This window comes from Lynx canadensis, chromosome A1, assembly GCF_007474595.2.
Source record: "Lynx canadensis isolate LIC74 chromosome A1, mLynCan4.pri.v2, whole genome shotgun sequence".
NCBI lineage: Eukaryota > Metazoa > Chordata > Mammalia > Carnivora > Felidae > Lynx > Lynx canadensis.
The window spans coordinates 63,987,894-64,000,917 of NC_044303.2; the positions used below are offsets into that span (position 1 = coordinate 63,987,894).

Below are 13,024 nucleotides of genomic sequence, written 5' to 3' on the forward strand. Positions count from 1 at the left end.
ATGTTGAAAAAAAAATTTAAAAAAAAAATTTGTTTTTTCACTTATGATAATAAAGATAATTAAATTTGATAATTCACTGCAATGACCAAAGTGTGGAGAAACAGGTATGTCAGTCCCCCAATAGGAGGGGCCATTATTTCTACATCTTTGAAGGGCAATTGGACAACATCTGTCAATATTTCAAATGCACATGACCTTTGAATCAGCTGTTTAACATTTAGGAATTTATCCCGAGATTTACTAATATATGTAAACAAAAGAGCATGCATTGCACATAGTTTATGGTAGCATAAGGTATGGATAACCAACATGTCTGTTGATAGGGAAATAATTAATGGTATATTCAAAAATGGAATATAACTTAGATTTTTTTTAAAAGAAAGAGGTAGCCATACATATTTCTCTAGGAAATAGAGAAATATTTCTCATAAATATTTCTCTAGGAAATAGAGAAGAAGATGAGTGAAGGATATGTATAGGAAGAAAAAAATGATTGCTCATAATTCCATGTGTTTTTGTAATTTATTTACCTTGTACCTTCAGTCCTGTTCCAAAAATAAACCAATTAAAAAGTAAAATTATCCATGTAAATATTAAAGGAAAATTATCTGTCTTTCTGAAATACAGAAAGATGTCTTAAGACAATATCTTGAAAAGCCCATGCATCAAATAAAATAAAAGTAAATTGGCAAATAAAATAAAAGCAAATAAAAGTTTTCTAAATGTTTTTTCAGTGTAAGGCTTAGAAGTATTTGAGAAACAAATTGCATGAAACAGGGGAGAAACTGGTAACTACTTCATTAAAGGTCAAACCAGTGGTTTGGAGATTAAAAAGAGTTGGGGGCAGATTAGGATTGCCTGAACACTGCTCTCCCGACTAACTGAATAGAACCCAAACTCAACCTAGTTCTCACATCTCACACCCTGGATAGGAAGGTGTGTTATGGACTGAATGTGTCCCTCCCAAATTCATGTGTTGAAACCTAACCTCCAGCGCCATGGTATTAGGAAGTAAGGATTTGGGGAGGATTACTGCTGGGGCTCCTGCGTGGCTCAGTCTGTTAAGCCTCTGACTCTTGATTTTGGCTCAGGTCATGATCTCATGGTTCTTGGAATTGAGCCCTGTGTCTGTCAGTGCAAAGCCTGCTTGGGATTGTCTGTTCCTCTCTGCCCCTCCCTGCTCACTCTCTATCAAAATAAATAAATAAACTTAAAAAACATATTTATAAAAAATAATGGGATTAACGCTTTGATAAGAGACCCCAGAGAGATCCCTCACTCCTTCCCCTGTGAGGACACCGTGAAAAGATGACTGTGAATCAGGACTTGACCTCTCAGCAGACACTGCATTTGTTGGCACCTTGATCTTGGACTTCCCAGCCAACAGGACTGTGAGAAATAAATGTGTGTTGTTTATAAGCCCCCCAGTCAATACTACTTCTGTTGAGCAGCCCTGTTGGAGTAAGATCGGTTGCATAGAGATAAGGAGAGAACATTGTGATTGGTAGTGAGGGCTTATCTTGCCCGTTTGGTTATTTTATTACAGTTCCTGCAATTCCAAACCGGAGCAAATAAATTTATCAAGTGTATGGTTTATGATAGTTTAAAGTAAAATGGAAGAGAGATGTGGCATAATCTTCACACTGGAAATTGATATATGGGGAGCATGTAAGTGAAATGATAAAAAAATTAAGTTAATCCCAGATACGGAAAAGGCATGTGATGACATTTGGCAATTGGAAAGAATTATACATTTTTATCGAAGTTTCTTTATACAAAACTATATATTCAGGAATGCTATTTTCCAATACATAATTGATTATACATTTGCTTTTATCTTCTGAAATTTATATATTGGCTTGCCTTATTATTTTTATCTAAGCACTTTCCTTTTCCCTAAAGAAATTGTTTTTTTTTTTTTTAATTTCATCTAATTAATTTCTCAAGAAGAAAGGGTTCTTTTCCTTCCTGTTACCCAATGCATTAGTAAGGAAGAAAGATGTTTAAGAGAGACACGAATTATATTATAAGACCTCACCTTGAAGAAGATGTAGGAGATATATATACACATATATATATGTGTGTGTGTATACATATATATGTGTGTATACATATATATGCATATACGTATATATATACATATATATGTATATATATGCATATATATATATATTTAATTTTTTTAACATTTATTCACTTTTGGGAGATGGAGAGAGACAGAGCGTGAGTGGGGGAGGGACAGAAAGAGAGGGAGACACAGAATCTGAAGCAGGCTCCAGGCTCTGAGCTGTCAGCACAGAGCCCCTCAAACTCATGAACCGTGAGATCATGACCTGAGCCAAAGTCATACGCCTAACCAAATGAGCCACCCAGGCACCCCAGATATATATATATTTTTAATGTACTGAGTATTTAGTGCATTTAACTCTCCAATTTTTTGGCCCCCGCCCCAGACCTTTATTAAATCAGAAACACTGGGTTGGGGCCCAGGAATCTGAGCTTTCCAGATGATTCTGATGACCAATCAAGTGTGAGAACTGTTGTGTTAGGGCATCATAAATTTTTTTTTAATAATTATCTTTTTGTCCTATGATTTTAGACTTGTAACATAGGAAAGAACCTATTTACCTCCTAAGGAAGTTTAGATATCAGGAAGTGATAAATCTTACTGTAGAAATGATGTCATTCTTGTTTGGATAAAGATTTTAGAGCAGACTTGGTATCTGATAGAATTCAATTTTGATATACAGTCCGCCTTCTGCATAATGAATTTTGCATATCAGATGGCTGAAGACTTTACACAGCCAGAATTTTAAGTATCGCATATTCTGGAAGAAAAGCATTGATTGAATCCTTCTTAGATATTTAGTATCACCGGTGGAAATTAATTATTTAAGCCACATTTGGATCTGTAGCAGTGCTCAGGAGGAAAGGCTTTGAAAATCACTGCTTTTTCATGCAAATATACAGAATACAATATATAGAGTTTTGCATTATAATGGGTATTTTGGGGTTTCTAAATACTGACCATAATAGACTGCTGAGTAACTGCAAATAAATATAAGGTTGATATCAATCACACTTGTTCTTAGTATTATATCTGCAGAAACAAAATGTCTGGAAGGGAAACTCATGATTTATTAATGATGGTATTATTTAATTTAAAAGAAATGTTAGGAATGAAACAGATCATCTCTACACAAGGTTGAATATTTATATATAATTAAAAAAATTTTTTTAAACGTTTATTTATTTTTGAGACAGAGAGAGACAGAGCATGAACGGGGGAGGGTCAGAGAGAGGGAGACACAGAATCTGAAACAGGCTCCAGGCTCTGAGCTGTCAGCACAGAGCCCGACGCAGGGCTTGGACTCACGGACTGCAAAATCATGACCTGAGCCGAAGTTGGCCGCTTAACCTAAGACTGAGCCACCCACGCGCCCCGATATATATATAATTTTTAGTGTATGTATTTTGGATGAAGATTTCTGTCTGGAACATGGTGTTTTCAATATCAACTGGTTCTACAATTTTTAAATATTCTCTGGCCACAATTTCTATCCCTGGCCCAGACCCTCAGATTAAACTATCTCTAGATTGTAAAAGCTTCAGGACTGGGCAGCTAATTAGAAATTTATTCATGCAAGATGTAAGTCAGCTTCTCTTTGGGACTCAATCCAAATCCACATAGCCCGCCTCAAGAGGCACGCACAAACCTGATCCATTAGTGCGTATATCGACATAATTTATCATGCTTTTTAATGCGTGTCTTTTGGGAACTATTCACCAACAAACTTTATTATTATTTTTATTATTTACTTATCTTTAAAAAATTTTTAATGCCGTTCCTGGGAAAACACATGGTTGTTTTGGGATGCCTAATTAGCAGTTTCCTGTTCATTTTACTTGCAAATGTATTGCTTTCCTCTCTAGAAGTTTTCTAACAGCCCAGATGACAAATTGTTTCAGCTTCATAAAGATTTCACCAACTAAACAAACTGTTTAGTTTTAATTCAAAAGAAATTAAAGAGCAGCTTATGGGTGGTACAGTATGGAGAGAAATCCCACCTGTCCAGAGCGTTCTCAGAGGATGTGGAAGTCAAGAATCTGTCTCTTGTCTATTTTGATGAGGCAGATGATTTCTAACTGCATACAAATGAGTATAAGTAACTTGACTTGGTGAGCAGTGTAAGCTGCTTCAAAAGAAGTTCCCTATTTAAAAATTTCTGTTAGGGGATTTTAGCTTTCTCTCTACTGAATCGTATCTGACAAATACTTATACAGTGCCTACTGTGTGTGAGGCTCTGTTGAAGGTTGTTTGACAAATATTTATGTGGTATCTACTGTGTGTCCATTAAAAATGCACAGAAGTGGGGCGCCTGGGTGGCGCAGTCGGTTAGGCGTCCGACTTCAGCCAGGTCACGATCTCGCGGTCCGTGAGTTCGAGCCCCGCGTCGGGCTCTGGGCTGATGGCTCGGAGCCTGGAGCCTGTTTCCGATTCTGTGTCTCCCTCTCTCTCTGCCCCTCCCCCGTTCATGCTCTGTCTCTCTCTGTCCCAAAAATAAATAAACGTTGAAAAAAAAAAATGCACAGAAGTGATCCCTGCCTTCTTGAGAGTGGCGGCACTTGTGGAAGCCTTAGTGAGTGTTGGGAGAGTGACGCTCAGGGTGCTGGGGGAGTACGCTGACAAGGCACCCACAAGTCAGGCAGAAAGGGATCTGATGTTTCTGCGGGTCCCTCTATACCCCACCCTCTTCTTGACCTGCCTCACACTCATTTCTCTAGTTCTGGAAGTGTTTGTCAACAACCCCCAGCTGGCACCTTCTCCACAGGATTGCCACCTGGCTCAGAGTGCATGTGCTGCTCTCAGACCCCCTCCCCAGGCCCCAATCATGAGGTAATGACTGAGGTCCATGGAGCAGCATCATTGCCTCCAGGTGGAAGCAACTTCCTGCTGCAGTCTGTGCCCCACTGCTTCCTGGTGGGTTCAGAGGAAGTTAACCCCACATCGAGACCCCATTCTTGCATAACATTTATCTTGGCTCCGTCCTGGGTCCCTCTCTCCCCTCTACCTGACAGCACCTTCTCCAGTAGATCTCTTCAACAAGAATCTCCTCCTGAGGAGCCTGATTGATTTTCACGGAGACCTGCAGGGTAAGTAGGAGTCAGCTAGATGAAAAGGTAAGAGAAGAGAATTTTATGCAGAGAAACCCCCAGCTCTGAAGGCACAGGGGGGAAAGGGCTTCTGGATAAAGAGCAGCGTGATGAGTGTGGGACTGAGTTAGAAGGTGGGAAGGAGATGGCAGAAAGGGGGTGGTAATGAGAGACGAAGCTGAAGAGTTAAACATCCTTGTAAGCCAAATTACATCTACCTCAAATTAATGCCAAAAACTGTGAAAAATTCAGATTATCACCTCTATTTTAGTCTACATAAAATATGTGATATTTGAAATAATTTATTTATTTGAGATATTTTAAAATAGCATTCTAAGATTAATTCCTTTGCATATACCGCCGGGAAAAAGGCCTGCTATTGTGGTACTACTCTTAAACTGCCCTCTGTGTTCAACCCTGGATCACAGCCCACAATTATAAGGAAGTAGCAAGCAGACAGTAGGCGGTGTTGCCAACCTGCAGAAATTCTCATTCTCATTCTGCTTTCCAAAGGAAGTTCTTTAAAATGCAGTATAAACAACATGCTATAAATCTATAAAGCATAATTTTTGTAATTGTCAGTTCTTTTTTTTTAATATTGAATATAGATGACCCCAGTGTTACATTAGTTTCAGGTGTCCAACTTAGGAATTTGACAAGTTTATACAGTATGTTATGTTCATCACAAGTATGGCTACCGTCTGTCCCATCACATCACTATTACAATATCATTGACTATTCCTTATGCGCTACTTTTTATTCCCGTGACTTACTCGTTCCATAACTGGAGGCCTGTATCTCCCTCCTTATGTAAACATAAGGGTGCCTATATCTTTTTGACTTAGTGTTTTTGTTTTCCCTAGGTAAATACCCAATAGTGAAATTATTGGATCATAAAGTATTTTTATTTTTTCTTAACTTTTGACGACCCTGTATACTGTTTTCCACAGTGACTGTACCAATTTACATTCCCACCAACAGTGCACAAGGGTTCCTGTCTCTTCACATCCTCACCAACACTTGTTGTTTCTTGTCTTCATTTTAGCCATTCTGACAGGTGTGAGATGATATCTCCTTGTGGTTTTGATTTGTATTTTCCTGATGATTAATGATGTTGAGCGTCTTTTCATGTGTCTTTGGCCATCTGTATGTCTTCTTTGGAAAAATGTTTATTCAGGTCCTCTGCCCATTTTAAAATCAGATTATTTGTTTTTTTTTTGATGTTGAGTTGTATGAGTTCTTTATATATTTTGGATATTAACCTCTTAACAGATATATCATTTGTAGATATCTTCTCCTGTTCAGTTGGTTGACTTTTTGTTTTGTTGATAGTTTCCTTTGCTGTGCAAAAGCTTTTTATGTCGATGTAGTCCCAATAGTTTATCAGGTGGAAAACAGGTATTTAGTATATCATTTTCTATCATAGATCTTATTGTAACCCAAGTTTTAAACATGTTTATTCTGATACATTCCATAACCTGGCAGTAACCTATGAAGGTGATTCTTGAAAAGCTTTGGGTTTCATTACTGTGTATATCACTAAGAATGGGTGTATATTATAGTTCCAATGAAACAAATTTTAAAAATCTATTTAAAATATGGAAAAATTACTTCTGCCTTACATCTTACTGCCAGACGTGGGACTAAATTAAGGGTTATTTTCTTAAGCTGAATACTTCTCTAGCATTTGAGTTGTAAGTAATGTTACATTTCTCTTTGTTTGGACTTTAAATTGTCATAATGTGTGACTTTCCACAAATACACTGATCAGGAAATATATACAGAAATATAGTACTGAGTGGGAGTTTAACATGCAGTTGTATTCCTCCTATAATTCTTGGATTGGTATCTCCATTCTACCAGCATTCCTGTTGCACTCAGACCCCCCATCCCCCAACCAGATTTATGTAATAGACTCCTAGTCCATCCACCTGCTACCTTCCTCATGAATCCATAAATCAACAATGCAATTCCTTGCCTATAAACCCTTTCACAGTGTGAATTTTCTCTCTGCCTCTAGACTTATCTCTTTCTACTCTGTCCACCACTTCTCCAATCGAGGCATATCAAATCAACTCTTTCACATCAATGTGGTTTGGGGCAAGCCTTTCATTCTTGGAATTTCCCCAACCCTTCAAAATAAAGAGGTAATTTTATGTTTTTATAAGGACTGATCAATCAGTCATTTTATTCTCTAGGGCTCCTTATGCTTCCTATATGTCGCTGTGATAGCGTTTGCCTGAGACGTACATTAATCGCTTGCTTAGATGTCTACTTCATTCATTAGACTGTTCCATGAGCAAGAGCCCCAGGTTTCATCTAAGTGAGATTCAGGTATATCTGGCAAAGTGAAACTGGGAGCATGGGTGGCTGGGACTCTATTTATAGGAAGAATCATCTAGATCTAAGAAGGAACATGCACAACGAGCCCTGTAGAAAGAGAAGTGGTTCAAGTTCAGGGGCACCTTGGTGTCTGCCCCTCAAATTTATTTCCCAGCTCATTCCCCATTGTGTATGGAAATATGGGAGTGAGGGACACTTCCACAAAACACCTCAGACCACCTGACAGTTTTCGGGCTGCTGAGCATTCATATATCCGTGATAACACTTAAAAAACACCTAAAAGATCAGTGGTGGACCTGAGGAAGCTGAGATTATGTTTCCCGGTGGGGACCATGATGCTGGGTGCAGCAGTATTGCTGGTATAGTGGCTTTTTTGCCTGTGTGACCAGGGACAGTCTTCTGGGACACCTTTTGGGGGTTCTCAGAAACATCTGATTTCAAGAGCTCTTTAGGAAGTTCAGATCCACCTTTCTTCAGGCAGTGGTCATTAGGGTGGAGATTAAGTTTATGTGACCTTGTTTGTTTGTACAACCTTGTAATATCTGAGGAGACAGTTTCCACATCAATATTAGAGAGCAATGCTCCTTACTCGAAGCCAGGGTATAACTAAGGATTTTGTATTATCTCCCATTAATACCTATTAAGGAGATGTTATGATGATCTCTGGTTTTCAGTAAGAGCAAGTAAGAATTGGAGACATTAAGTCACAGATGCAAGATGCTGTCTGCAGTAAGTAGGAGAGCTAAAACTGGAAGTGATGCCAGATCTCATGCTATTTCCACTGTTACGCTGTGGGGCCAGTTCCTAATAAATTGCATGCGTCAGTGATGAGCAACTGAATGAATAGATACGAGACTAACTGGTGTATTTTTTCATTCAAGAAACAGCACAGTAGATGTCTGCACTGAAAGTCTGAATATTTTTCAAGTGCTTGTGAGTAATAAGTGAGTAATAAGGCGGTGTTGAAGTCTAGGTTACTGGTCAAATCTCAGTGCAGTGTTAAAAATACGCCTCATGCAACCATCAGAAAATAATTAAACCTCTCTCCATAATCCTTCAAAGCTCTTTTTAGTTCCTGCCAACACACACCTACTTTGACATTATAATGTGTAACTGCCCAATAAAATTGCTTTTAAAGGCCTTCCTGGTAACCTTTAACCACGAGGACTGTGGATAATTTATTATCCTATAAACAAATCTTTTACTTTCTCATTTTTGGGGCATTTCCTTTCTTCCTCCTCCACCAGCCCTGTGTCTTTACTGGATAATACTGAATTAAGACACTTTTATTATTTGTCATTTTCATTTAAGAGGCATGTTCCCTGTTCTTAATTATCATTTAATGAGAGTATGTTATCTACAGCAAAATTGTTGTTTATGTATTTTTTTCTTCTTGTACCCTTTGTTGATTTCTCTTCTTTGAACTAGTATCCACTGTTAGAAAAAGAAGTTTGCTGCTTCTGTTATTAGTTATACTATTACGTTCGGGGAATGTTATGATCTGAAGCAAAATACAGTGAACCCTTTCATCTTGTTGTATGGGTAGAGTAGAGCTATTTAATGTGAAGTCACATAGAAACGTGAATCCGTATTATGTGGAAATGACAGAAGATCATGAAATATCAACGGCCAAGCCCAGAATTAATTTTTTAACTCATTACTTAAATGTGTAGGTACAATTCTGTTCTGTGATGGCTGTAAAGTTGTTGGCGTATTTCTTAAATTTCAGGCTTTATACAAACTTTATTTTATATTTAATAAGAAATTAACTTGATGCATCTGGATCTTGAGCCCATTCAGGTCTTAGGCAGAAACCTGAAAATTCTATTTGCTTGTTATTCTATCCGTGGAACTGCACTTTATGCTTCTTGCCTTTTGTTTTCCTCAGCATCCTCATTCTGCATCACTTATCTAAAAGAACTTACTGAAATTCCCTTCCCTCAAGACAGTTTCAAGGTTTGGTCAGGTGACTTCCTCTTCACAGTAACATCTTGCAGTGGTACATGTTTAACTCTTAGGAGTTCAGGGACTCCATCTGTGTCCATCCCACAGTAGACTGTCTTTGTGGAGCTCCTCAGAAAGTCTGGTAAATAGCCCTGCCCCCAGTGGAGTTTCAGGAACCTCCCCTCCTAGAGATGCCCCAAGTGCTCTTCAAATTGTAAGGACAGCTAAAAGCATCATCTCAGATACCCACCTCTCTCCATCATAGTCCCCAACAAGATTTTCTTGGAAGATTTCAAGGATTATTAGTAAACAAAATGTGCCTTGGCTATGAAACACCTCACTAGGTGACCAAATTAGTATTTCCTTTCTTTTCACAATGTCTTACAGGGCAAAACAGAGCAAAATCTCCAGGAATACAGATAGTGTTAATATTACTAAAATGTGGCTGAATGGCCAATTTAATAAAGTATATAAACCAAAAGGCCCTCCAAGATCTAGTGTCTACTTATATTTGTCTCAAACCTCACGCCCTGCTCTTTTCATCTGCCACACGAACTTTATACTCAATCACTGCATAACTAATTATAATTTCCCACATACACCATTTGGTTTCGTGCCCCATGACTTTGAGTGTGCTATTCCTCTGTCAGACATGTCCTTTCCCCCCTTGCCTTTCTTAAAAATATCCTGTTTCTCCTTCAGCACCTGCGTTACAAGATGATTCCTCGGAGAATCTTTTCTAGATCTTTCTTCCTTCTTGTACTAATTCTGTACCTTATATGTTCTTCTACTTTTGCACTTTTCATTATATTTTGAAATTTGTTACTTTTTACATTTTTCTTACCTCTGTTCTTTCTTAAGCTTCTTGTTTCAGAAACTCTGTAGTATACATCATTGTTTAACCAATACTAGTCTGGGGACTTGAAGTCAGTGCATGTTGTAGAGATTTGTTAAAATATCAAAGTTACTATTTAGGGGTGTTTGTAGTAAAATTCAGCTCTGGAGTTGAACAAGAGTAAATAGATCAAATTACATATATTATATTTTTTCTAGCGAAATTTTTACTTGATTAGTTACATACAATTTCATTGTTTAGTTTCATCTTAAATTTTAGTAAGTTTATAATGAAACATTGCTTTTGTTCCCAGGTCAATGCCACAAATAGAATAAATGTTAGAAAAATCGAATCCTTGTGGCACCTGGGTGGCTCAGTCGGTTAAGCGTCCGACTTCGGCTCAGGTCATGATCTCACGGTCCGTGAGTTCGAGCCCCGCGTCGGGCTCTGTGCTGACAGCTCAGAGCCTGGAGCCTGCTTCAGATTCTGTGTCTCCCTCTCTCTCTGACCCTCCCCGTTCATGCTCTCTCTCTCTCTCTCTCTGTCTCAAAATAAATAAACATTAAAAAAAAAAGAAAAATTGAATCCTTTTTGTTTGTTTGTTTTGAATGAGAGAAACATACAAGTCTTCTTATTCTTGGTCAACATATAGCTCTTTCCCCACCCCATGCCCCTAATCTTCTGTCAGTCCCAGTTGAAGAGCAAGAATCGTTAAAAAAAAAAAAAAAAAACAAAACAAAACTGGAAGCGAAGAGTATAGAAAGAAAGTAAAGTATGGCATTACTTTAAGGGGGAGAGGAATTTCCCTAATATTTGAAGGTATAAAACTTTTTAGTTTTGTCTTCTAGTTGTTGTGCTATAGCCTGTAATTGTGGTGCCTGTGCATGATTTAATGACGGCAGCATGGTGATTCTATTTCCATAGTCATTTGTTGGCATGACCCTGGTTGTCATTCAGGTTGATCTGCCACTGGTTCTTATGGGAAAGCATGCTTGTCACAACAGCCTGGCTAATTGTCACTTTGAAGCTGGATTTGCTTGTCCAACACTACCTCAAATTTAAAGGAACTATACCTAAAGAGGTCAGCAAAGCAACTTAAAGGAACTATACCTAAAGAGGTCAGCAAAGCAACATGCTGTACCTAAGACCATGCATATGCTATACGGAGGATGTTTTGGTGCAGTCACCATTCTATAGGAAAGACACAGAAATGATTTAGTTTAATACTCACTACACAAGTCTAACTTAAAAAAAATTTTTTAATGTTTATTTTTGAGAGAGAGAGAAAGAGAGAGAGAGAGAGAGAGAGAAACATAGTGTGCGTGGGAGAGGGGCAGAGAGAGAGAGAGAGAGAGAGGAAGACACAGAATCCAAAGAAGCAGGCTCCAGGCTCCGAGCTGTCAGCACAGAACCCAATGCAGGCTCAAACCACCGAACCATAAGATCATGACCTGAATCAAAGTCGGATGCTTAACCAACTGAGCCACACAGGCATCCCAAGACTAACATTTTATTTTAAGGAATTCTTTAGGATAGCATGACACAGGTAGAATAAATGAAAAGTATTATGTGGATCAGTTTGCTTGTGATGGAGTTAAATATAAACAAAACTCATCCATTTGTATCATAGAATAAGTAATTGCTATCATTCGTTTTGTGTCTGCTGTATGCCAGACACAGTAATAGACACCTTTGCCTAAATTAGTTCATTTTTTCCCCTTTTACCAACCTTATGAAGTAGGTATATTTTCCTCATTTTATATATGAGGAAGCACAGATAGGAAGAAGAATCCACTCCAGTTCACGTAATCATTACGTTTCAGGACTATGGGTCAAAACCAATTCTGCCCATTTCCAAAGCTTGTGATTTCTCAGCTTGACAACCTCACATTCAATAATCTGCTGTAAACAATACCTCCTTATTGCTCTTCATTTCTCTTTCCCTTAAATGAAGGTGCCATCAAAGGAGCACCTTGGAAGCCAAACTTTTAAAAGTTTATTAGACTCTGAGATAGTCCAGATAAATAAGAATGAGATCACTAACTTCAAAAATTTTTTCAAACTATATTAAAATATGATTTATTGAAAGAATATATTTTAGATTATACAGTCATAAAATCTGTTATACGTGTTTATTTTCTTGCTAATGTATTTTATTTAGTAAGATCTTCTTATATTCCATTCGAAATGCTAAGGCTCCTTAGGCTGTGTTTGTGGAGCATTCCTAGTGTTTCTGTATCTTTGGTTGCCATCCAGTGGTGGCAGTCATATACTTCTATTTTGTAACAGAGAAAGAAGAAAAACCCTCTACTTTCTAATCATACTGACCTTATCATTCAAAAGCAAATGGCGTATGTTAATTTTACGTACCTAATTTATCAGTGTTAGCCATGGCTACCGCTGAGTCCCCCAAAGATAAAAATCTATCGAGATGTTTAGATATTGGCAAAAACAACTAGTTTTCAGTAAGAAAAGAAATAATTTTAAAAAAATTTTTCCCTGGAAATTTATAACCAACATTTCTTGCTTCAGAAAGTAACTAGAAATAAAGTATCTGTGTTAAAATTCCTGTCAAAGTCAATAAGTAGCAAATCCATACTTAATGATTAATGCAGTCAAATAAAAGGCTAGATTTCTTATATTTTCCTTAAATCTGATGTCTCACCAATGGGAAAAAGCACTAGTATATTACTCTGAATAAAGAATTTAGGATAATATATTTCAATCATTTCTTCACAGATGGACAAG

The 13,024-nt window shown here is 37.7% G+C and overlaps 1 protein-coding gene across 1 annotated transcript in view; it reads left to right on the forward strand.

The window, feature by feature from the left end:
• The window catches only part of LOC116738136 (glypican-5-like), a 174,283-nt gene that overhangs the window by 140,568 nt on the left and 20,691 nt on the right, over positions 1-13,024 (forward strand). Inside the window, exon 6 of the mRNA XM_032593620.1 lies at positions 4,786-4,981. Within this exon, the coding sequence (XP_032449511.1) occupies positions 4,786-4,981 (196 nt within the window). The remainder of the gene's footprint in view (positions 1-4,785; positions 4,982-13,024) is intronic.